Source organism: Stegodyphus dumicola, chromosome 5, assembly GCF_044657685.1.
Source record: "Stegodyphus dumicola isolate Sdum_Otavi_A_Nest chromosome 5, ASM4465768v1".
NCBI classification, from domain to species: Eukaryota; Metazoa; Arthropoda; class Arachnida; order Araneae; family Eresidae; genus Stegodyphus; species Stegodyphus dumicola.
In genome coordinates, this window is record NC_140772.1 from 152,235,379 (window position 1) to 152,263,301 (window position 27,923).

At 32.5% G+C, this 27,923-nt stretch overlaps 1 protein-coding gene across 3 annotated transcripts in view; it reads right to left on the reverse strand.

The window, feature by feature from the left end:
• LOC118196369 (BAR/IMD domain-containing adapter protein 2-like) overlaps positions 1 to 27,923 on the reverse strand; it is a 299,892-nt gene that overhangs the window by 137,843 nt on the left and 134,126 nt on the right. For all 3 annotated transcript variants that reach the window (XM_085817242.1, XM_085817241.1, XM_085817240.1), the window contains exon 3: positions 4,964 to 5,056. In XM_085817242.1, the coding sequence (XP_085673368.1) occupies positions 4,964 to 5,056 (93 nt within the window). The remainder of the gene's footprint in view (positions 1 to 4,963; positions 5,057 to 27,923) is intronic.

Below are 27,923 nucleotides of genomic sequence, written 5' to 3' on the forward strand. Positions count from 1 at the left end.
TACAATTTCATAGCTTTTATGTAATTAGAGTGTGGTCGGAATAGTTAAGTTCAATGTCTTGGCACTCTAATTATAAACTAAAAGAAATGGTAGAAAATTATAAAAAAGTAACAAATGATTATAATAATTTTAAAAATATCAAGCTTTTTATGTTAATAGTTTAACTGTTTGAAATATTAAATAAGAGTTTCCTTCAACAGAAGGTATATATTGGTTAATTATGCTATATGTACTTGAATAATTATCAAATAGCAGTTTATACTTCTATTTCAAAAATAATTTCAAATTCAAAAATAATAGCTATAAAATTTAGATTTTTCAGAAATGTCAGAAAAAAATTTGTGTAAACTGTGGCCTACCTTAATTACACTATCAAACACTTGAATACAAATTTGTAGCTCTAATAACTTATAAAGACAGTGCTACGGATTTTTGACATAATATGCATTACACCTAACAGTAGGAGTAAAATGTTTATCTCATTAAAATATTATTTTATACTAAATTAATCACATTTTCACATTTAATACTCGAATTAAAAAACTATATTATAAATTGATTAATGGGATTTGGAATTATGTTTAACAGCGATATAAATTATAGCACATGGCATATTAAATTCGTGAAGATTTTCCGTATTAAAGTGAATTAAATTAGAACCTACAGAGTCTCTTCTCCACGCTTGATTTATAAATATTACTGGAAAAATTATCAAACCGTGTTCAGAAATATCAAAATCTGCCAATATTGTGAAATTCTCAGTATCAGTTTCTTTAATGATTTTTATAGTTTTTAAGTAATCATAAAAGAAGGGAGAAAATTATGGAAATAGAAAAGAAAAAGCTCTGCTGAGAACACAAAATTTTTAATATAGGAAAACGTTTCAACAAAAACAGTAAAAGTACAGTTCTAGAGAATTTGTAGAACTAGTAAAAACTTTTATAAAAGAAACAGGGTAAGAGCAATCCCCCCCCAAAAAAAACATTATTACAAAAGGCAAGTAGTATCCTAATTAATAGTCGCAATAAATATTTTTAATTCTTTTGTGTTTGGAATAAAAATACAACTGAATTTTACTTTTCTGAATTCCATATATCTGAAAATTCAGTTTTTCTAAACGAAGTAAAATTAATCTGGTTAATTAAACTATATATTTTTAGTTGACCTACATGACAAAAAATAAATTAAAAAATCTATGCGTTAATTAATTGCCAAGAGCTCTTTTTCATGCATTAGATTTCATAGTTCTATGCATTAGTTTATAGTGTCTCGTGTTCTTGGACAGCATAAACTAACGAGACCTAAAAGACTGTGTGAGGAATTATCCTCAGGTCTTAATTACGAAAAATATGAGAAGAAGGGTGTTAAGAACCCTTTATTCATTCAATATAATTTCACAGATGACCCCACTTCAGCATATACAAAGCCAGCACTTCTGACTTAATTCAGAACAGGTAATGATGAACTTAAAATAAAATGTAGTAAGTTTAGCCTAAAGGCTCACAGGATGTAAAAGTCGGCGTAAAAAGCATAATGGCTAGAAGCGTTCCACGGAACAGAAATCTAATGGCTAGTAATTCACGATAGCAACGTGGCCTTCAAGAAGGCATAACACGCTCTAAAATCAACTTCCAAAACTTTCTCTTAAATACTATTTCTTTCTACATCATTTGACTATACGTGCTCTAGCTTAATAACATTCTGGCAAGAAAGCGTCGGTGAAAATGAGAATGAAATGTGACTATAACTCTTAGCTAAATTAATCTCCACAAGTTATAATCTTAAAGGGCTAGTTCTGGATTATAGGGTTTTCAGGTTACCTCCTATACCCTCGCATAAATTAGCATGCATAATGAAAAATCCATTACTTAATATTTGGCTTACAAAAAAAGCGCACCAGACTTTTCGAATATCCAGATGCATTGGTTCTAGTTATTCCAGATAATCAAAGTTCTAATGTACCGAAAATTTTCACATCTCTTTCAAATTTAACAAAATTACAATTTACAGAGATATATAAGCGACTTTATAGGAATAATTGTAATGTATAATTTTTCTTAACTATTTTTAAAGGTTTTTACCCCTGAACATCATTTCTGAGAACAAATACAAATGACAATCTTCAGATGAAAGATTTGTTTCTGCGCAGAAGAATTTTAAGCAGAATATGACCAAGCCTTTCTCATTCATTTCCAACCCACAATTAGCTTTAGAGTATCTGTTATCAGAAGTAAAGCATCTGCTATCTCCGTAAATCCCCTTCTTAATCATCCACAAACTCCAAACAGCTTTTGCTAAACTTAACCAAGTATACAGAAACGATGCAGTTAAACTCAGGTCGTAACAGACATAATAGCTTTTTTACTGCGGCATTAGCCGGGCAGCGGTAATTCTCTAGTGGATTTTACGGGTAGATTTCATTGCCCTGTAAGTGAATCATTATTGAAGGAAATGCAGTTGCTGTAGTAAATCCAGCCTGGCCCAATAGCGTCAAAGAATGAATGACGCTTATTTCACCGACATGAAATCGTGATCCTTTAGATTCTACATAAAGTTAGACAAATTGATAACAAATATAGAGAGGCTTTCTTAATGAATATTAAGTTGCATGTTTTACTTATATGGGAAAGCTTAAATCCCTCCATCCTACCGGGCGTATAAATACGTCCTAGAATACTTTTTGTTACGCTCTTAAGTAAATATATATACGTGCATCTTGAGATATGCCCTTGCAATTGCCAATATATTAAGGCCAATATATTAAAATAAAAGAAATCCATGTATAAAGTCTCGGGCATTTTGGTATTATAATCACGAAAATAGAATTTTCTCACAGCTGTATTGGAAAAGATAGAGTTCGGAGCTCAACCCTACACCAAATGGAAGACTTTAACACGTAACAATTAAAGAAAATAACAGTTATGTGATCTAAATGGAGAACATCGCAAGAATAAATAATCAGACATAATTTTGCAATAATAATGTTCCCAGTAATGGTGAGTTTCAGCAGATAATATGCAAGGCAGTTTTAAAACAATTGCACGAGTAAAATGTCTCAACTTATTGGTTATAGACCCAGCCTTCTGTTTTAAGACATTAACCAAGTAACCAACTTTGTTAACCAACTTTTTAACTTGATGTTAACCAACATTTTTAACTTGATGTTAACCAACATTTTTAACTTGATGTTAACCAACTTTTAAACCGCAATAGGTTTACTCTCATGGCATCTTCTAGTAAAAAAAGTGTACAAATTAAAAATTTTACAATGCCCTGTAGAAAAAAAAATGTAGAAGAAAAAAATTCTTCACGTTTGCTTTCCTCTAGAAATACCGATTCTGATATACTAAAATTCATGTATATACTGGTAAAAGTTTGAATGGCAGATCTAGAACACAGAATATTTCAAATATGGAATTTCTAAAAAGGCATTTTACTTCAGAAGAATTGCGAATTAAATTTTTATTTATAGAAATGATAAATTTAGACATTTTGTTCTTACATAACGTAACTGAGTTTTCACATGATCATGACGTAAACCTTTTCGCTGTATTTCTGTTTTGAGGAGTATTTTAACTCAAAAGTTTACAATTCCTTCAGGGTTAATTTTGCATATCACAAAAGCGTGTTTCTTTTGTTTTAAATGATATTTAATATGATAAAATAATACTTAATCATTGAAACTGTATAGAAAGCGCGAGCAAAAATCTAATTTTTTTTTTGTACGTTTACTAAAAGTGTGGCACAAGTCTGAATGTTCGTAGTCGGTAATCCAACCTTATTTAATTCATTTATCAAACCTGAATAGTGTGTTTGTGGCTGAGCATTGAATGATACTTTTTTTTCTTGCAAACGTTTTGAAGAACCTTTGTAACTTTAAAATACCTTTCTATATAATTTTCTTAGAATCGTTATGATTTATTAAACATTTATTTTACAGGACCACTTCATATGTTTATGAAATTTTAAATCCAATGTCAACATCTTTTGTAGCTCGACAGTTACAAAACAATACACAAGCTCTCAACAAGCGTTTGACAGCAAATGAGAAATTATTATATGAACTGCTTCCAGTACTTAATTTCAGAATACATTATAAAGTTTCAGGTAGAAAAAGCTGATTAGAATCATATCATCAGGTCTAAATGGCAGAGATTATCTTATATTCCGACGTCTAGGGAAAGAACTAGCGAGAAAACAATAGTAGCAGTTTTTGAAAACGTGAAGGAAAAATTGCGTAAATTTTTTATTTACCAGGAATTATTTTTAAAAAAATATTTCCAATGAATCTCACATTATAGGCCATTATTTTGTATGAGTTTTGCCTAGTCACCTTCTTTTATAAATATCCAGTAAGATAAGACTTGAGGCTGGATTATCAATCTTCTAAAACTAGGTTGACTGCTCGCTCGCAGGAGATTTCTTTTGAGAATGATCAAATTTTCTTCAGTGAGCTAATTTCGTCTTCTCAAAGAAAACTAGAAGCTATATTTTGTGTTGCAGTTCTTAAAATTACGACAAATATTTTATTCTATAAAACGTCTTACACGAAAGAATATATTAAAAAGCGCAGTAATACCATATTATATAGTATTTTCATTAAATTTAAAGACTATTTTTAATTCAAAAATTCTTTAAAATAGCGTAATATTTAGTAGTATCAAATAAAGCTGTACTTTCTGCATTTTTGTTAGAAAGCATAAAAGTTTCATGTTACGATTATTTTGAACGTAAAATGCACAAGAGTAACGTTACCTTAACCGATATAATATACGATGCACTGGCCAATAATTATTTATTTAAATTCACGTAACTCCACAAATTATGACTTTTAGCAATAGAAAAACTATAGGAAACTATAAAACAAAAACTTAGAACACTATAAAATATACTGCAATTCAAAAACCTTAAACAACTGAATTTCAACCTAACGGGAAGATGGTGAGACGGTGATACCTCTTACCTATGTCTGTGCAACCTCCCCATGTACCTTGATGAGCATGTCGAGCTAGTTTACCCAGGGCATCGATGTAAGCTTTTGATGCGGCTACAGCGCCTGAAATAGACAAAGATGTTTATTATATATGAAAAACAAAATCCTTTACAAAAAGCTAAACATCATAACTGATAAAATTATCAAAGTATTAAAGCAATGTTAAACAAAGCTGAAGTATTGCATGCTTTTAAAGACCTGGAATATTAGCTTTATTTGTATGATTTTCCAAGATCTGTTACATACTTTAAAATGCAACAAATGCGTAAATTAGTACCTTCAAGATAGGTCGAACGTACTGAAGTTTTCAGCATTGCATGAAGATTTTTTTCATACTTTGATCTGCTTTTAGAGCTGAGAATCGCAGAATGATACTGAGAGAAAGAAATATGCATATTACGTGCATAACGCATGATGAAGAACTGCGCAATATTTCTTGAAAAAATTAATAAATACACAAAAAATAAAATCCTAGTCAGATTCAGATTTAAGCTTTAAAAATTAATATTTAAAGCTGAATTTAAGTTCTGAAAGCATACGATGAAAATATAAGGTTTAAAAGATTTACTGTTAAAAAACTTCACCAATGAAATATGAATTTTCACACTTAAATCTATTTAAATAATTATTATATTTTGTCTGAGTATTAGGAAATTACTCGTTTAAATGATCTGAATTCGATGCATTAAAAACTTAATATATTTTTAACACTTTTTCAGATAAAAAAACTCGCTTACTGCCTATCATTTTCAACCAAGCTGGCAATAACTGAACACTGATCTTCTAGTTCTATCTAGCTTTCTGAGGTAATGTTTCATTCATCGTCTTAACTCAATCAAGAGCTGCAAAAACCGCAGATTTATTCACTCGATATTGCGAAGAATACTGAATACAACCAACTGAAGGAGGAGAGATAAAAGAGCGAAGGAAAAAAAGATCATTGATCCGCCTCTCCTCCTTCAAAATCATTAAAACCCGGCGATAAAAATGTCCGCTTCATTAAACAAGTTGGAACCTGTGTTTACCGTGGTGCTAATCAATTATATCCCGAGACCACAAAGGAGCCCGCCAATAACCTGTCAGCTAGGGGTGCATTTTAATTGGTCATCGGTTATTCAGAAAGAAGCCAGAAGTCAGATCGTTCATGCAGATGAAGACATGGAAACACTTGGTCCGTCACGCATAAATTCTTAGCAATAACACAAATGGGATAAAAGAATGGAAATGCCTTTTTTGCGGGGAATTAATTGCATTCCTTATCATGGCTTTAGAGGGTGGATCAATTTAACACACAATGAAAGAAAGCAAGTGCTGGTTTAGTTCAGACTAAGAAGACGTCAGAAGTTTGGGACACCGAAATTTGTATCAGCTCAGTTAAGTTAGTTATTTAAAAAAGGTAACTTTGATGCTGACACTAACGGTTAGATTATTCAGCCCAAAACATACCATTAGAATAATTGATTTAAGACATTAATGACCAATCTATAAAAAGAAAGTGATTTTGTCGTTACCAGCGGTTTAAACTGTTTTTTGAAATAAAAATTTTATAGAAAACTGACTTTGAATAACCTAAAAATTATAAAATGTGCGTTAAATTAAAAAAATAATGAAGTGTTATACGCCATGATTATCCTGTTGACCTTGTAACCGAGCAACAAAAACCAAATAAGCAATAGCATCTTCCCTTTCCCCCCTTTAAAAAAGTACTTTCTGTTAAGGCTACGTTTCAGTCATTCTTTGTGTATCTTCTTTCGACTTGTGTTGGATTTCGAATCCATATACATAAGCATATATACGATGTTTTAAAACGTTCACGCTTATAAATATATCTTGGATGACCTACTGTAGCCCCATAGTCCCTATTCCAGAAACAAGCATTATCAAAAGCTTCCTTAATAAAATATACTAAATCTAAATTTTTATATTGATTTGCAGGGAGGAAATGTCTGTGAGAAAAATATCCGGGTTTTTCAAAAAGAAAATACCTGGTACATTCAAAATTATCTTAGATATCATTAATACTTTTGGAGGCCGTTCATAAGCAAAAAGTACATTTTCAATCCAAAATATATTAATGCAGAATAGGTTTCAAATCCTGACTTGTTGAAATGCAAAATTCGTACGTTAAGAAATTCAGTTTTATAAGACTTCAGAATTTCTTTGTTAATTAGCTGCTCATCCGGAATAGTGGTTAGTGACTCTGACTTCAGTACCGAAGGGACCGGGTTCGAATCCAGCAGAAGGCATGAATGCATAGTGTCCGTGCGGCATAGGGGCACTCTGAATACGTGGCCAGCCGAAAGTCCTCTAGAGAAGTTGCTGGTAGAAGAAGAAAGGTGAGAGACCCTCGAATGCGTCCACCTGGGGTGCTCTTTCTCAAAACTGAGGAAGGAACGGAGCTAAATTCGAGCTGTCATCTTATATGGTGCTCAAAGCTCTTGCCAACGACATACGCATTTGACTCCTTTCCAGGATGAATGACGTAGGCTCGTGCTAACCATTGTCAGACAAGTGAGACTGGCAATAACCACAATTTGTTATTCTAGGTGAAAGTGCTACAAGTCATAATCTTGATAGTTCTTTTCAGTTCCAGTTTCTCACCTTACGTACGATGGTTCTCCTCACCTTCCTTTAAAAAAATCTTAAGTAGGATAGAAGAAACTAATGAAAACTTTTTTTTCTACTTTCTCCAAGAACCAATTTTTAGAATGTACATACTATTGCCGAACTCGAAGCAAAATTTAAATTCGATTACAATTCTTTCTGATTTTACCTTATTCGAACAACTTATCTTTGAACGCGATTTTGCGAAGAAAGTATCTCATTGCCATTTTACTAATGCAACATCTTTACAAACACTTTTGAAATTCTTTTCCAATGAGCAGAAACCAAAATTTTGAGTAATATAATCGTACCTATCTCCATTTTATTAAAAAATAACCATATTTTATTTGGAATAGTTCTATTAGATTTTTTAAGATTACAGGATCAAAAGCTATTTAAAATTGTATAACATTCTGTGTATATCCTTAGTATAAAGCAGTAAACTAATTTTGTTCTTTCAGAATTCCTAAGTAATGTGAACCATGTTTGAGCGAAATGCTCAGTATTTTATAAATTTCATTCTTACCGTCAAAACTTTCTGCTAAAGCTATAAAAATGACTGTTAAATGAAGTTATCCTCAAATGGTACTTCTACTAAATCCAGAAAGCGTGTTAACTGGCCTGCACTATTAAAAGGGTTAAAATAAGTGCATGATTTGTTGTAAGACTTTAATTTTGTTTCTGACTCCCACATGTTCAGTATATTTTACTTCCCTGTCTTAGAATATTTTCTAATTTTCAGTAACTTAATCTCGATGTGCTTGGGAAAAAATGACTAACTTTTGATTCCTGCCTAGGTTTTGCATCATCTCTTATCCTAAGATTTTTATGCAGATTTAATTAATTTTGAAATTGGATAATTGTAAAAATATCTGCTTTGTTGCTTTTTCGATGATTTTTAACATATTACGAGAAATTTTAAAAGAATCTTTTTAAAATTACGAATTGTAGCAAAATTCACATACAAGTTTTCTTGACTCACAAATAATGTAACTGCTGATTCTCATATCCTGGCATTGTAGATACGGCAATGACCTGATCTTGATCACTTAGATTACGATAAAGCACTGAATAGCTATTTGCTTAACACTTTCCGGCACGCTACCTTTTAAAGTTGGAGTTTTGATAAAAAAAAGGCAGTCTAATTAGGCCTAGAGGAGTACACAAGTAAAATTTTGTGAAGATAGCACTTATCGTTTTAACTCTGTGGGTGTGCCCAAAGTGTGCACACTGATTGAATAGAGCTTCGAAAAGAGTGCTGAAACGAGCATTGTTGTCAATGAACTGACCGATGAAATGCGGAGAAACAAAGAATACAGACTCTCCGTTGTCCTAGATTATCAGTGAGCTCGGTCTGAGCACACCTAGGGTTCACCGTTTGATTTTAGGCAAGATTTCAAGGTAAAAATTTAAAACTAATATAGAATAAGGAGATTAGCATACAACGAAAAAAATAACATAGAAATTTCTTTTCAAACAATTCCTTTTATACCCTAAAAAAACTGGAAGATTTCTTTGAAAAATGAGGGTCTTAAAATACTAAACATGGCTAAAATATATGGACTGGTTCGTGTTCAGCTGCCGTCTACCATAAATAAAGAAGGTTCAGAGTAACCTATAGTAACCTATAAATCCTTTTTCATTCAATTTTTCTGTGCGTACAGAAAGAAAGTTTTAGGTGGGTCCAGACAGGACACACTATGCCGCAAAGGGTTAAACTCATAACAAATACTAGCTAATTATACACATTTTGAAGATATAAGATAAAATTGCGACATGAAAAAAGTGTCTTCCTGAAAGAAATTTCCTCTTCTGATCACCCAGAGGCCTTTGATCCAATCAAACTGTAGAATTCCGCAAAATTTCTTACTAGAATATTGCGAATCCTTAATATTTAACTCACTAAAATACTGCGAATCCTTAATATTTAACTCACTAAAATACTTCGAATCCTTCATATTTAAGTTACTATAATAGATGTTTAACTGATTGAAAAATTTGCTCTATGGAGCTCCTATAACAAATTAGATAACGCATTTTTAGGTATTAAATCAGTGCAAAGTTTTCTACTTCGTCCGTGAAACTTCATAGTCGGCAGTTTCTTTCTAAGATTAATATTTAAAGATATAAAGCCTACATCCAGCTTTGCCTACAACCATATACATATGTGTTTCTTGCTCAAATAGAAGAAGTAGCATGTGCATTTCTGATCAAAAGTGCACATGCGTTGTAGCAATGTACTTTACTAACCTGGAAAGGATGCTACTGCTATCATGCTAAAATGAGGCTGTTTCCATAGCGGCAAGTTAAACACGGCTGGAAAAAGTCGAAATATCAATGCAATTAGTCTGTTCAATTACCAATAATAGAAAAGAGGTCAAACTATCATTGTTATGCAACTTGATAAATTTGGAAAACGTTTTGGAAGAATTTTCTTCTATTTTTTATGAATAATATTATTAGATAGCTCTGATGATGATCTTAAGCTGAAAAACAGTATTTGCGGGTAAATTTTTTTATTATATTAAAGTTTTTGAAGAAAAATTTAACAATTAAAACACCCTTCTTCTTCTACAGTTTTCTATGTTTTAACCAAATTTTTTGCTGTATTTATTCGAACGTTCTTTATAACTTCAGGGATCCATTTTCCTATTAATGAACTAATTTCCTAAGAAAAATGAAAAAGCATATTTATATGAAAAAAACTTTGAAAAATATGATTTCAATTCATTAAAAATCCATCCTTTGTTTTGTGTTAAATTTATTATAATTAACAAGCAGTAACAATATTATATCGTTCAGTCCATATCTGTGAAAGATTTAAGAGAGTAAAAGGATTTATCGAAAACGTGCAGACTGATATGACTGAGTTAAAAATGTAAACTCTTAAAATCCTACTTTAATAATTTTTAAACTATTTCTTTACTGAATTTCAATATATATATACATATATGTATAAAATTCAACTTATTGCTATTCAACTGAATATAAACTAATTGAAAATTGCAAGGTTTTATTTGAAACCTTATCTGACCGGAAACATTTCTGAACAGATCATAAAATGTTAGAATTTTCTTTCTCCGCTTTTGTTTTGTAAAGCAAGTTCAAAAGAATTTTAAATATAAATTAATTATAACACTTTTTAAAACACTTATAATCACCATTAATAATATTAACTTATTGTTTAATTAGTTTGATAAAAAGCATAACTTGAAGTTTGAACAAACATTTTCCTTAAAATTGCCTAGCAGCATACGTAATTTCTTCTAGTCTTTTAGCCATTCATTCTGGTGTATATATATATATATATACCAGAATGAGAATATATATATAGAGAGAGAAAGAGATTTCTTTAAGTGAAGTTTCAAGTATTTTAATTATTTAAAAGGTTTGATATTTGTTCCAGCACGATATTCAGTAATGCTAGTGACAGGAACATCATCACTTTCATTATGCCACTTCTTTCTGTTCATGTCTATCACAAGTAATTTTTGTTTTTGAAGAGCCATAACAAAATTAGTTGATAATACACAGAAATATTTACTGAACTGAGTAACAAAGAAAAAAAAGCAGCCTGCAAGTTCAAAAGCGAAAAAACAATTTTTTTTTTTTTTTTTTGCCCGAGCTTCACTCAGTATTTAAAGGCAATCAGATTACACGTATACACAGAATTTTCTGATAGTTGCAGTCACATTTAATTACGTACCTATTCTGCACTTTTTTAATAAATAACTGAGGTAATTAAGAAGTAAATGAAAATAAACACTGAGGCGGGTATGACATTAAAAGGCTGTAAAATTTTTTAAAAGCCTTTTTACGCCATTTATTATCGTCAGATCGTTTTAAAAATTCTTCTCACTGTAGTAAAGGTATGAAGCATACTTTTAGCCCAAAACTGGAAAGTGGGTTATTTCACAGATTTTTTGTACCACGTCCCCTTAACATGCGTTCCCTAGCGGCACCGCAGTAATGTGTTAAGGTATTAACTACGCACTAACTATGCGTTAACTATGTTTCCGCACAGCAAAAACATCCAAAGGAAGTACTAGCATTCATTTAACGTAGTTCTTAATGAACCTAAGAAAAGGTTGATCATTGTACTCATTGCATGGAATTTCTGTTTGGTTTATAGTTTACAACTAAGGGCAAAGATAACATTAAGTTTCCAAGAAGGCGAGCCAAAAAAGTGAAATAAGTCTTCGAGACTAACGTTCATAATCAGAGAAATTTGTTCCTATATTGCTATACATTTATGCAAAGATTTGTCTATGCATTTGTTACTGTGGGTCGAGGTAAGTGGAGGTAGGAACCAGGTATCTAATTTGATCGTCTTTAATCATATATATTTTATAGTGGTTAGAAAGTAATAGTTTTTGTGTTTTCTCTCAAGCAAAAATACAAAGGAATACCGAAGCACGGTTATAAGGTATTTTCTTCCTGTTTTCCGCATGCCTTCGTGGTGTAACTGGAAGCATACTCGACGCATATTCGGAAGGTCCGGAGTTCGAATCCCAGCGAGAACGTTTCACGTTTTTCAAGCTCCTGCTTCAGTATAACCTAATGACTCTACAGGATTACTCGACAAAATTTTAATTGTAATTCGAAAAATCTGATTCTGAAAGAACAGAAGTTTTGAAGACAGCTTAATATCTGCTGCTTTCTGTTCAGGTTACATGGACAATAAGGGCAGCGCATAGAACGTCTTTCAGATTTAAGGACAATGTATCTCTTATAGGTACTAAAGCACTTGAAATAAACAGCTAGTCGAGATCATCATGAAACCTCAAACACACGTTCAATAATCACGAAAACGTCTCAAATAACACAGGAATAAATTTTTCGGTATTTATCATAACTCTCCCCACTGACCTTGCTCCCATCTATCGTACAGCTCTTATCTTCCCAAGATCAAAAGGAGATCTATTTAAGAGAAACTGACTAGCTTTACAATTGCACATGGAAGACATCACATAAACAGTCATGCAACCATGACGTTCGCCGAGATACGGACACCGAGAAAAGAATGCCCAGAAAAGAATTTTTCAGAATATTCCGATAATACTCTTTCCTTCCGTTTCGTTTTGTGAAACTATAAATACAGTTGCCATAAGAAGCCACAAGGTACATTTAGCACTGTTTTGTATAATTTGAGTATGCAATTATTTCAGCCTCAAGTCAGTCAGCTAATGATTGTAAATGATTAAATCTGTAAATAATCTCATGCATCGTTTGAACTCCAAAACAGTAAAACTACCTGCTGCAAGCATTTCTCTATTTTTAGATTTACTTATAAGTATTTCTCTACTTTTCGATTTACATTTAAGATATTTGTACCTGCGTTACTAAAAAATTGAAAAACAGTTTAGAACTAGTTCTCTTGAACTGAATTTAGCCGTGTTCTTCAGTTGCTAAACTAGTCATCGCTTGGAGATGAAAAAAGGCATCAATTTACTTCTCCATCTATCCTGCATGTTTATTAAATTTAAATGAACTGACTACACTAAAAATATAAAGTAACTACTAAGTAAAGTATAAACTACTAAGTAAAGTATTGCCATCCTTCACAAAGTGATAAAGGAAAGAGTAAAAAAATGCACATGCTACCATAAATAGCTAAAATTTGTTTTGAGGCTTAATTATGCGTAAAAAAGCGAAGTATCTTTGAGCATCCGTAATTCCGCATTCTTACTAGCGATGACTGGCTATCACTACGAAGTGAAACGTTTTAATTGCATATTTGTTGCAAAAAACAGTGCTTATAGTCTTAGAGACATAAACATATGTACGTAGCTTATGTACACAATTACTATTGAAGGAAAAGTTTGGAATGAATAGGCTTTGCCACTGTATGCTTCCACATCAAGCCAAGTGATCAGAGCAATGTGGGAAATTTTTTGTCGTCGGTTTCGACAGCAAATCTAGTTTCCTAGCCGAAAGTTGGTGTTACTTCAGTATTCTGAAATTTCCGGGTAAGATTAAAAGTAAGTTATTTAGTAGTTAAATTCAACATACTGGAACTGACTGAAATAAATGTCAATCTAAAATTTATATTTAACTGCCACTGCGCTTGAATTACTAAGTGTAATCTATAGAAACTTCTTGCAGGTATCAGCTTTTAAACTTCAGATGGCAAAGAAATATAAACTACAATTGCTTCCTTTGTGTTATTGTTATTTATGTACGTTTTTATAACTATTCAGTAAACTAAATTTTAAAAAATTATTTATTTTTATTTGTTTCGTTAAAATATTTTTAAACTTAAAAAAAAAAAAAAAAAAGTGTCTTGGCCCATCAGCTTGCTTTCAAACCGAGCACTCGACCCACAAGCAATTTGAGTTTGAGAGTAATTATTTAGCGGTTACTTCAAAATAATAGAATTATTTCAATAAATACCGTCAAATGAAAATTTTAATATTTAGCGGTGAAACCATTTGAATTACAAAGTGTGACCAATAGGAATTTCCTTCAGAAGCTTAAATTTGACTTTTTCTCTGCATAGTTTTTTGCGTGTTTTTTGACAAATGTATAGTAAACAATTGTTAAATTTAGCTAAATTTTGTTTCGTTATTTTTTTCGGTTGTGGCCCGTCAGCTGGCCTGTGTGAATTTTAGTTTTAGACTACTGGTTTAGATTCTATTATTTCTGGTTCTGTTTCTCGACTATAGCAATCTGTATTTGAATTTTCTCCATGAGTTTCCGCTATGTTAATTTTAGTGTCACCAATAATTTTTCCTAAACCTTCTTCCCGCTCTTTCCCAGAAGAAACCGTCAATAGGCAAAGACGAAATAGTTAAGCCAACACTAGGCTCGATGACAAACATAGCCTTATATGGAGTTTGCTTTAAGTCCGAATAAAATGAAAGGTATTTCATAAACCGAACACATGGTATACCATGTGATCATTTTACTTTTTTATTATTAAACGATAACCATGTTTTTAACATCTTGATTGACTCATTTAACCGAGCCTTGATTCTGACCATATTAAATGCTGTCCATAAAGACTTAAATATGTTTACAACGCAGATGGCTGTTCTCAGCCGTTATCACTATGCAATAAGTTCGGCATTCCAATTGCTTTCGCTTAATGTTTAACCTAATTTAATAATTTAGATTGCTTATCTACTTGACTTTGCATATTAATAAGATCCACCTGGCATCAGCAGTTTAAATCGTGAAAAATTTGTTAAGAAACTAATCCCTTCTTATTAGATTTTTAATATTGCAGACTTAACACATTGCCATAAAAAACTGATTTTTTTTAGTAGTTTAATACTGGTATATTTTCTACGTGTTCCCATTCGAAGTTAATAGTGATCTCCATATTCAATTGCTATGTGCGCTCCTTTGATTACATCGAAAATTTCTTCAACTGGCAGATAATATAATATTTCATCACTCTCGGACTTTGCAATTATTCGCTGAACGCCGCTCATTCCGATGATGTCAGAACGGTTCACACATCGGTAACTGCAATGAAGTTTTCTTCGATACCAGTTTAGCTTATTTAATTTCCTGAAATAATATTCCTATACCTCTCTGGCCATAACAGAGTTACATAATTTGGCATATTCGTTATTTAAACAGTGTATTTAGATAATTTGGCATCTTCGCTATTTAGTAAGTCATTAGTAAACTTTTCTTTCCACACATTCAATGAAGTATTTACATTCAGGGATAAAAACTGTAAAAAATACTCAAAGAACTATTTAAAAATAAGTGTTATGTTAAATTATAACTTCGGACTAACGTTACGGTTTCTAGATCGCTTAATCAATTTTCCCAGCCATACAATCACCGCATGAGGAGAAGCAACCATCAGTGCATACTGTATAAATCATTCACGACCAAGTTGAGCTGATTAGTTATTACTAAGTGTAGAAAGAACGGGTTCTAACCGAAAGATGAGTTAAAAGGCCGAATTAAAATTTTTATCTCGCGTCTTTTCCAACTTCCGTAATAACAAGTTGTCAATAGTAAGAACGCGAAATTACCGATGCAGGTAGATACTTTGCATTTTTAATAGTTATAAGGAATCGAAACGAATTTCGGCTATTTACGATAAAAACATATAGAAAGATAATTTTATAATCTTTAACGGTACTGCCATCTTTTAAATTTCTTCCGCAGTATTTTATTTTATTCTTGAATTCATTTATAAAAGGGCACGTCTACGAGACTCATTTCGTCATTTAAAAATGTTTCAATAACAACAACTATATGTAACATGGCAAAAAAAATTGAAGGATAAATGGTTTGGTAAGACTTTTATAACTTATTTTCAAAAACTCTTCCGTTTGGAAACTCCTCACTTATTTTCGAGTTAGCGCTCACCGAAAGGTACGAATCATGAAATCAGCTCCAAAAAGAACAAATCACCATTTTTAATGTACTTTTGATTAATGAAGTTAGATTAATTTTATTAAGTGGTACACGAAGGCTGTCTACATGTGAGGAAGAGTACCGTCATGAATTACTCTGATTTAGAAAGAGAATTCTGAGGAACCTTAAAAATAATTGAGATATCTTTCTCATGTTGCAATGAAAAATCTAGTATATATATTGATACAAAAAGTAGTGTCGATGTAAAGTTCTGTGATAAAACAGTAGAACTGAACGAAAAATTATGATTTCATAATCGAAATCAAGTAAACAAGCTATATAAAGACGGTTTAATGTGTTTTTCCGTAATAAAGCCAAAATGCACGTGATAATTGTATGTAATGTAAGTAAGTATAATGAATCAAATTTAAGTATGCATGTAACGTAAGCACAGTGTTTCACATATTGGTCGTATATAATCGATGTTCTTGAGACCGAATAAATGAAAAAATCCCAAAGAAGAAATTTCGTAAGTTCTAAAAAGGAGAAATGACGTAAATTAAAACTGTTTATTGTAAATGGTTTTTCTCGGACTTATAAGCTGAGAAATTTCAATCGATTCCTCTATCCTGAAATTTCAAATAGAATTAGTTAACCGTTATAAAATATTAATAGATCTCGCTTTTTTAAAGAATGTACTTCAAATTTAACTCAGAAAATAATTCAATGACTTATTCAAGCATGATTAAACTTTCAGAAAATGCCAATTCAGCGAAAGAATGTTTCTGAGCTCCAAATATTTTAATTACACAAACTGTCTGTAAACAAGTCTCAGGAGGAAAGTCTGAGTAAATAGCACATAAAATGATTAAGCATTGACTTTCAGAGGGAATATTTATTCTGGTAATTGCGTACATCAGAATTAATAAATTAAAGGATTGAGTTTACGGTTAACATTTTTAGAGCTTCGTGAGTACACAGACTCGGAAAATATGTAAATGTGGAAGCTGTTTAAAGGCTTCGATACGATTTAGTGATTCTTTGAGCACCCTCGACAGATCTAAATATGTGCATTTATAAAACTTTTGATACTAGCATTTCTAGCGCTATTCAATTTCAACAATAGTTAAGTTTATCATAACTACTGAATCATGATATGCACAATATTCACACCTATGAGAATAAAATTTTTAATTCGTGGAGCTGTTTCATTAATATTCATGAAATTTACTTAAAATAACTAAAGAAAAAATTGGACAGATATATTTAAAATAATTAAACTATTTTAAGTGCATTTATAAACAACAATCGTTTATTTGCATTAATGAATTCCTATTTCTGCGATTAAAATACTTATTATAGCAAAACTAACGTCCCGCGCTTTGGGAAGTTCTCACAGAAGATTTAACGAAACGGTATCATTAAAACTTGACGAATCTAAACTGATCAGAAGCAGAAAGTCTGTCCCTCGTAACGGAATCCGTTCAGTAATGGAGAGGGGGCGGTTAGACAAACTATATAGCAAGCTACAATCTTTAAAATTCTTTAGCTGATCTTGATAAGCAGTGTACGTATATATCCTGAAAAGGCTTTTATGATATAAAATTCTTCGCAAAACGTTATTTTCGGATACATATATTTCTTAGCGATATATAATGACCCTGATCCCTAATTTAACAAGTTAAGAGCACGATTTTAAGACACCTTATAATAAATTTTATAAAAAAAAGATGAAAATGAAACACTTAACCCAAAAATAACATTAAATTGTTGAAATCTGTCGTCATTTAGATGGAGCCTTGGAAATTAGACCGAAAAGTGTTTTAAATTGAAGTTGACCCTTTGCATTATCGCTGTTCTAATTTTACGTCAAAGAAAAAAAATGCTTCTGTTCAATTATTAATAATCACAAGGTATTTGATTCATTCACCTTCTTGAACAATAACACACAGCTTTTCAAAAATATTTTTCTGACAGTAACAGTATAATAACTGATTAATATTAAATTATTTGTTAGTTATTAGTAATTTGTTAATTAAACGGTAATCATAAAACGGAATCCTCTAATCAATGTACGCAAACAAACACAAGTGCATTTATGTGTATAAATACACTGATAGTGTTGGTTGTTGCTGTTTTTCTGCGTGCTAAAAACATATGTTAATGATTATGTCAAAAATTAAATACAGCTTTACATTGCACGAATCACACTTCACAAGGCATTAATCCACAGACGTCTAATAACTTTCTTCACAAGGATGGTCAAATTAATATAATTTCACCCTTACAATAAATTGCAAACTGCTGTGAAAACACAGCAGATCAAAAACCTGACTATCGTAAAATCGTATAGGCGTAGTGCTGTAAGAGGTCGTATACAAATATGCAATATTTGGTTCTCGGATGTGATTTCGAGATGTCAAATTATCTCTGCTCAAAAGCTCATTTCGTGATTCAGATTCGAAAATTCGAATCTTTGTGCATTTTGGATTTTCGATTCTTTCGAATGTTAAACTGAAACGCCGTTAGAATTTTTAACTTAACTCTTTAGAAAGATTAGTTTTACTTATTTCACACAGAAGAAGGCGACTGTCGTGATTTTAGTGGATTTTGAATTAACATCACTTCGGGGGGGGGCTCTAAGTACCATAATTTAAATTTTCTAAAGATAATGAAATATTCTATACGTTTTCTTGAAATAATCCTCTTCCATCTACACTGGTTTTAATTAAAATGATTAATTTAAAATTTATTTAAATCTGAGCTGTTTCTTGGATATGATTTTATCACATTAATTTACAAAAATAAACCAAGATTCAAAAGTTTGAAATAGATACTTCATTTGTAGAAATTTCATTTGTATTTTCTTAACAAATATAGGCGTCATTTTTATTTATATAAAACTGTATCATCATTAAATATAAGTATTAATTGCATATTAAATAAGCATTTTTAAGTTAAGTATTTATTTTCTTTCTTTCTTATTATTATATGATGAATACAAGATTCGAAAGCCTATTAAGCTTCAGCTTCGAGACAATTCAGGATAGTTTACATGTTTACAGTATGAAATTATGAATGTAATAAAAAAAAGTTGCAGCACAAAATAAAAGATCAACAATCAGAATAATCTGGTAGTTATTTTAAATGATTTCAAAAAATAATTGAGAAATTAACCTATAAGGTATTTCTCCCGCCTTCTTATGATGCCTTCGTGGTGTAGTGGTCTGCACTCTGGGCGCGTACTTCAGAGGTCCGTGGTTCGATTCCCGGCGAGGACGTTGCTCATTTTTCATCACTCCTGCTTCCAAAAAATCCTAATGACTCTACAGTGGCACCCGAACTAAAAGGGTGGTGGATGATGATTATCCACACCCAGGATTTAGCGATTGGGTCCCCTAAAACTCCAGTCGCCCTTTAAAAGGGGGAGTATATAAGGTATTTTAACCCGCTTTCTTACCATGCCTTCGTAGTGTAGTGGTCTGCAGGCTGGGCGCTTATTCCAGAGGTCCGTGGTTCGACTCCCGGCGAGGGCATTGCTCCTTTTTCATCACTCCTGCTTCCAAAAAATCCTAATGACTCTACAAACCAACACGGCCTCTGATCTCATACGGGCGATAACCGAGGAGAATGGTATGTTATATTTAATTATGGTAAAGCACTCGAGGGTTATTTGCCCAATAGGAGGGATGCCTTCGTGGAAGGTTTTATAAGAGAAACTGGCTTGGATATACGTTACACAACCACGAAAAGGCTCATTCAGCCAGCCCTTTCGTCGGAATTCAAACGTCGAACCGAACTACCAGTGTTCAGGGATTTACCACTCGATCACAATTGGCAAAGAATTGAAATCCTTTGAATTGTAACAATCAAACATCAATTCATGAAAACAACAACTACAAGTGAGTATACACAAGCGGGAAGCACTAATTTATTATTAAAATACTTTGACATATACGCAATAAAAGGATGCACATATATAGTTACATATTTAAAAATCATAACTACATTATACTTCAGACTGATTGCTTAGAACAAAACACTTTTATGTCCGATTTGAATAAAAATAATCATTAAGTAATTTCTTGTTTACCTGAATTGGTGTGATGAAAATAGAACGTAAATTTCGCTGCCTTCAAACGCTAACTCGGGGTAGATAATAATTTATCTCCAGGGGAATTGTAAAGTTTAGATATGCTAGTAATATAGAAGATGAAAATATTCTAAAGATAAAAATATAGTTTCGTAATTAATTTAATTATAAAACTAGTGTTCTTTGAAAAGAACAACACCTACGGCACATTTCTCTAAAAGTTTATTATAATAGAGCGGAAGTTTCATAACTAACTCTTTTGAAATATTAATTAGCAAAGTGCCGATATCTTAATCTCGTTAGTCTGCACTCATAATGGTTAGGTAAGGTATGCATAGGATAAAGTGCTGAAAGTTTGTTATTCTTCTACACCGTTAACGACTACGAATATGCGTCGCTAACATTATATATATATATATATAATATATATATATATATATTTGGACAGAGCCCAGTACTTTGAGCTACCTTAATTAAGCAAAAAAGTATTTTCTTTAAGTTCCACGCTCAAATATTAGCTTTTAATGTAATATGATGCTGTTCTAAAATAATTCATTCAACAAATTCATTTTATTTTGTGTGCATTCTGAATAACAGATACTGGTTTGCATAAATTAAAGAACAATCAAATTAATGTTAAAAGAAAAGATTTTAAATTAAAGAAATTTTCAATTATTTCTAATAGTTTTCAAATGATATAAAATATTTTCATATTTTTTTTTAAATCAGAAACTTATCATGAGTAAATTTTCTATGAGCTAAGATATCAAAATGCAGTGATGACGATAATTCATTATGGAAGGCAGTCTACCTCTTGCAGCAATGCAAAACCAATAAAAGTATTATAACGTCGTTTCTAATGATGCCAATTATATTAAAAGAGGTTAAAAATCATTACTTTATCATAAAGTGTCTTTTCTATTACACAACTTGAGTAGTAATATATCTCCTTTGAGTACTCTACATATGCTTTATCTGTTTCAAATGGATAAAACGAGTTGAACAATCCATGCGTAAAATTGCTTTCCTCGAAATTATTGTTCTGAAGTGGATAAGAAGTATTAGCTTAAAATTCGAATGCTTTGCTTGTTGGACTGCACAGAGGCACTTATAAAATTCCACAATACTGCCTCTTTTAGCTATGACAACTGAGAGTTTGATTTATCAGCTCAGAAAGAATTCTTTTGTCCTTAATACACATATTAAACTTCTTTATAAACTATACCTTTGAAATATATTACTTAAATAACAGCAGCTGCATGATTCACTTCATATCGAGTGATACGTCGCAACTAATACCTGGATTCCTGGGCGTAGATCAGACGATGGTTTGGTCGTCATAAAGTGGCTTAAAGCATAAAAGTCATTCACACTTGTTTAGCAGGATTTAAGCCATAGACAATCACGGAAGGAAAAGGTGCGCATGCATAAATGTGTAGATGACTCAGCGAAACCATCGATTAATATTTGTTTTCATGTGGTGGACGATTCTTATTACAACTTGATATAAAGTTGAAGCGTTAGAAGCTTGAGGCAAAATCTTTAAACCAGTTTTTGTGACGTAGTAGGTTTGGTTGCTTAGCAGTGACGCTCGGCTTAAACCACTTTCTTACATTCACTCTTTCAGGGGCAGGAAAAGGCAACTAACGTTTTCAGTAAAACTCTTGTTTTATTTACTATATCAGGTGTTACGATAAAATTATTTGCGAAAATTATACATATTTTGTCCAAAACAAGTGAAAACAATGAACACTTCTTGTGGTTAGTGTCAGTGACCACCGCCCACAGAACACATTCCTACAAATCAGTCTCTATGGTACTCATGGAAACAGGTTTTCATTTTCAAGCAGAGTGCAACTTTGGATATGCTGCATTCCCACACTGTTCTTACAGGCTTTTTCTTGGTGCTGCAGAGTGCACATCGTCGTGATGCTGTCTTCGATGACAGATGCTTATTTTCTTGAAGACGAATTGCTGCATCATCTGTTGGCTTATGTTTCTCGATTGCCATTTAGTAAGCTACAAGGGAACTTCAGAAACAGTCAAGTCTTCAAACCTACTCCCACGAGTGTGTAACACGTTCAATAAAAAATATGGTTACCTCGCCCTTGAAAGAGTTAAAACCAGTCTTAAACTGCAGTAAGACCACCGTCTGAAGGAAGCTTAATGTGAAGATAGTATCCCTCCATTGAACTTTAGTCCATTTCACACGAATACGTGCCTAATGAAGTTATGGTAAGAGATACATTAGTTACAGGCAGCCTAGACTAAACAGCTCCATTTTGAAACGTTTTACTAAACAATGACACATTTTACTTGAATTTGATACCATGGTCGCGATACGTACTTCAAGAGAGATACGTAATCAGATCTCAGCCGCACGGGTAGAAGTTTTGCTCCATCCCGGCGCACAGCCCCCATATCAGTCTTGCACAGCTATTTCTACTCTAACCCTACTTAGGTTGAACCTAAGAATCAGAAAACCATGCTTAAAAACTGATCGCACAATGTATGAATAATGAATGTCTAACGAAAAGAATAAATACCATTTCATCGCAATTCACTTGGCAAATGATACAGTAAGAGCCTTGTTACTTAATCGCTTTTCGAATAATACACTGGTTATCATAAATTAAGGAAAAATCACAAAAATCACGATTACTGAAAAAGTTACATGTAGAATTTTATGAAACTTACCCACAATATACAACACACAGTAAGGTATCAAATAACATAAAAAGAAATTACCAGACAAATATGGTAGTATAGAAATTAGCACATGTATAAAATGAACAAATCGAAGGTGTCAGTTTGCTATAGGAAAAGTATCTTCAATATGGAATAGGATCGCCTCTAGAAGCAATACAGCACATACAGCGATGTGTGATGCTTTCAATTATCCAGCCTATCAGTTCCATAGGAAGCGAGAGCCATTGCTCTTGCAAAGCAGTTGCAAGCGCGACAGGGTTTTGAGGGAGCGGATTGAGAGCAGCTAGACGTCTCCCTAAAGCATCCCAAACGTGCTCGACAGGATTCAAGTCCGAGAATCGAACTGGCCACTCCATGCGCATAATTGTTTCCAGTTGAAGATAATCATTTACGATGCGAGCCCTGTGTGGTCTTGCGTTGTCGTCCTGTAACAGGAAAGCATCACCTATTGCCCCGGCATATGGGCACACATAAACATCAAGGATGTCATCTGTATAAATCTGAGCATTCACGTTTCCCCTTGGAAAGACATGGAGGTCTGTGCGTCCACCCAAAGAGATGTCACCCCAAGCACAGACACCGCCTCTTCCGTATGCATCTCTTTCACGGATGTTTGACGGATGATAACGGGTTCTAGGTTCTCTCCATATCAAATAACGCATACTATCGCTTTCTAGACTAAACCTGGACTCATCCTTAAAGAGAACCGCCCTCCATTGATCAGGCGTCCAATGGACATGTTGTCGTGCCCACTGAAAATGGTCCCTAATATGGCGTGACGTGAGCGGCACACAAATGGCTGGTCGCCTTGCCATACAGACCACCTTCGTGAAGCCTTCTACGCACAGTTGACGTTGACACCAACCTTCCGGTGGCTGCAGCAAGGGAGGATTCTCAGAAGAGTCGGAGTAGCGGTTCTATTCCTTCGTGTACATAATGTCAAATATCAATCATCAGCCATTGTCGTAGCAGTTGGCCGTCCTTGGCTGAACCTCCTAGATGCCGAATCTGTCGTTTGAAATTGCCTCCAAAATCTATGAACCACAGAAGGACTCACATTTAGCCCTCTGGCCACTTCTGTTTGACTTTGTCCTGCTCCTAGTCTCCCAATGGCTCTCCATCGCAGTTCTACAGGCAAATGATGCCTGGAGGTCATTGTTATGAATTGGCTATCTCAGATTTCTGATGTCACTGTCACAGTAAAATATGTGGGCTTGCTCTCAAACATGGACTTTTATGCTCCTCGCAGATGACGTATTCCGAAAGCAGCGCCACTAATTTGCATTACTCAGCTACTCTTACTCGGCAACATATTCAAATTTTATGCGGTTTGATCTATTTTTGAGGGAGTTATCGCTATTTTTGTGATTTTTCCTTAATTTATGATAACCAGTGTAATAGCTTTAATAGCTTTTTCGAATATAAAACATAAATAGAAGAATTATTCTAAACTATATCTTTTAATCCTATAGTTAGGTTACAAAAACTAATGCAATATAAATTTGTTTTCCCTCAATATACTAAATACACATTCCTTTACTGAAAGATCACGCTATTTTTAGAAGAGCTGTAGAAAATTTTCGAATCAACGTATTTTCCAACTGGTAAGAGAAAAACCATGTCTGTTTCTTATATTACATTTTCCTACAAAGAACAATATTGAAGATTACTTGAATGACTAATACATATTGTCTGATTTTTTAAGAAGCTTCGAAACAAAAAGGGAAAAAAAAACTGTAACAGTTGCTTAACTGAGTTTATAACAAAACAGTATTTAATGATACATATTACCCTTTTACAAAAACAATTCTTCGATAAATGAACACATTAAATGTTCCTAAGCTATTATATATTTAAGAACAAAATATAAAAAACAATGAATTATTAAAACGCTGAACGAAGTTGGTTACAGATTATCTTCAGAACATTTCACTATAAAAAATTTGCATTAGGAACCGTTTTCAGAATTTGAATTAAAATGTAAGCATGCACCTAAACTGTAGATTTCCCATTATTTTGCCTTAATATTTTGTGATACGAAAGAGTAATACGAGACTACTGTTTATCAATAACAACTTTAAAATTGCTATTCAATTTTTATAGATACTTGAAAAAAAAAAGCATCACCTCTTATTAACACAACAAACCACAGTGAAAACCTGCACAAAAAGGGAGAAAAAGAATAAAATTTCGGATTTTAAAAGAAATCGGCGGAATAATTAAGTTTGCATAATGAATTATTTCTATTAAAAGAAAAATAATAGCATCGTAACTGTTGTTTTCATGGGCAGAATAATTGAATAAACGAAGTCGCATGCTTATAAATTGTTCTGCGACATTCTAGAATACTTTTTTGGGGGTAGATTGGCTATAAATATTGACCAAACAGGAATTTTAACTTGCATATTTTCAATAAGTGGTCGTCAAACATCAGAGCTGAATTAAACACTGTTTCAGCGGTTTCTAGCTTCAGTGAAACAATTTTGTTACGAAAAATATCAAGTATTTGAATTTCACACTAGTATTCGTGGAAAATAAAAGTCCAGAATTTCACTTCTCAGTTATACAAACTCTAATATTTTCTAATGAAAAAGATTCATTTCTCTTTTAGAATGTTTGCCAGATCATGATCTAATTAGAACTTAGCTTAAGTAGACGAATTGACTAGCAGCAGCTGAAGCATTAAATAGTTTGTTATAAATTAACGTATTACCCAAAAATTACGTAAATTAAAATTAAACAGCATCAGGTACACAGTATTGTCCATCTTACCTTATTCCTTTGTTCTGAGATATTCAAGTCTCTGCTGGATGCCTTATAGAGACAAACACTCTCAGGATGGGACTAGTTTTTATTAACGCAGCTTCATTCTAGTACTTACATAAAGAACAATAGCAAAATACTGCTTGGTTCTTTTCTTCATGTCTGTGTTTCCCTTCTCAGATAGAGGACGGATATGATAGCAATCAAGCAGGAAAACAGAGCTGGGGAAGTAGGGGCTGTCGATGAATCAATATCATAAGGAACGCAGAGAAGATTTTAAATAAGAGGGGGGACAGCAGGAAATACGCTATGAGCATATTTGCACTTTTTTCTGGGGCTGTTTTTTTAGCTTGATTATGAAAGCGTTCCTTATCCACAATTAGATGATTTGAAGGATGAATGGTTGATATTTGAAAGAAAGAAGAAGCTGAAAAAGATTAGAGAATTTGGCAAGTTAAACTAGAAGAAAGCTTCTGAAAGATTTTGAGGTAATATTTCGGAAAGCATCTATTATAAGAAGCGATAAATGCAGTTTTCAGATAACATAAAACCATTTATTTTTTATAAGTAGCTTTAGATTGCTTTCTATCTCTATTAAATAAAAATTTAATAAGTTGAACAAGGAGAATGTTTTTCAAGTCTCGAATTATGTCATGGTGTTGGTTTTTTAATTTAGATTTTTTAAAGAAAACACAGAGCTTTTTCACGCTCGACTATTTAAATTTAATTACAAAATCTTTAAATTTAAACTGACAGGAGTTGTACACTAAGAATCAAAATTTTGCACAGACACCGGAACAAAAATGTGGTTTTATTCAATAACAAAAGTGTAGTATCCTAGAAAAGGATAATTTCGTAAGCATTAATGAATTTAACAGATTTTTGCTAAATCTCCTCTTTGGATTTTATGCACATAACGTTAGAATTAGGTTTGTCCTGCGTAGAATTATGTGGAATTAAATGGCATTCCAGTGAGGAAATTTATTGAAGATTGTTAGGTTATTCGGATATAGCTAATACCAAAGTATGCAAGAGTTAGTTATCTGCTTAAGGGGGATTGTCTTCGTATAAGGAAAATGGCTCGTATTCATGGTACACATAGTATAAATTACAAAAACCAACTATGGAGACAGCCGATTCGTCTTGAGATCGAACCTAGTATTCAGCGGTCTTAATCACTCGGCAAATGATGGGGCAATTTTATCGGAAGGAAGAGGTATGGAACATGAATATAGATTTTAAGGCATATGAGAAAATAATAATGTTACACAATTAAAATACAATCCTCCTTGTCAACAATGCTACTTATGCAACACAAATTTGTTGTACAATTTACGTTAATAAGATTCTTCAGTCTAATACTCTCTGCAGTTTAGCAATACACAACCACTGCACGTCAGCTTTTATTTCAACCTTCTCTTAATAGCTTCGAGTAAACATAATTTATAAACTCCTATTAATCTTCAGTAAATTCAAAGCATATATTATATAGTGACATGCAGCTTTTGATGCGTAAATAAATACATACATTCTAAGAATACTGTAAGACGAAACGTTTCGCATAATCGCATAGCTATGGTCATGCTTACTATAAATATTCTGTACCAATATATATGAAAAAAAGAATCATAATGCAACTAATATAAATTAGAAATCAACAAAACGATGCAAACTCATAGGGTATGAACATAAAATACCATACTTTGTATAGTTCTCTCGGCCTATGAAAAAATATGGCGATACGAGAATTAAATCAGTTTCTAAGACTACTTACTCTCTTTAAAAATGAATAGTACTCTAATGTGAAAAATAAAAGATTCCAATAATAATGATGAAATTTTGTGTTAATGCATCTAACAGAGAACTTCGATTTCGGATTAGTAATATAAGAACAAACAGAATAGAAAAGTAAAACACAAGTTGGATTATTTAAAATTATAGTAAAACCTTCGAGGACTATCTGTCTAATGGGATTGATGGCTTCGTGAAGAATTTTCAAGAAAAACTAATTTTTGTTCACGTCATATATGAGGAAATCCACAAAAACTAGCATGCAGCCAGTGAGTGGGGATTTGAACTCGGATCGAGCTACCAGTTTTTCAGCGTTTCACCGCTCGACTTCTAATAAGCGAAAAATGTAGCAGAAAAAAATAAATACGTATGATCATATAAATGTAACTACATGTAAATAAAAATCATATTATGTTTTATAAAATTATTTTTAAACAAAAATTAAACAATTTTTAATTATCTTTCAACCATTTGTATTTTTTGGCAAAATTAAATGTTTGATCGCTGTTTAGCTTTAATGGTACCTTCGTTAAGCTTCAGACTACTTATATGACCCAAACTGTGAGTGTATTGGAATCTGTAAATTCAGCACATTCGCAATTCGAATGGAGGCTAATTTAAAGGTGCCATGTTTCCTAACTCACTTCG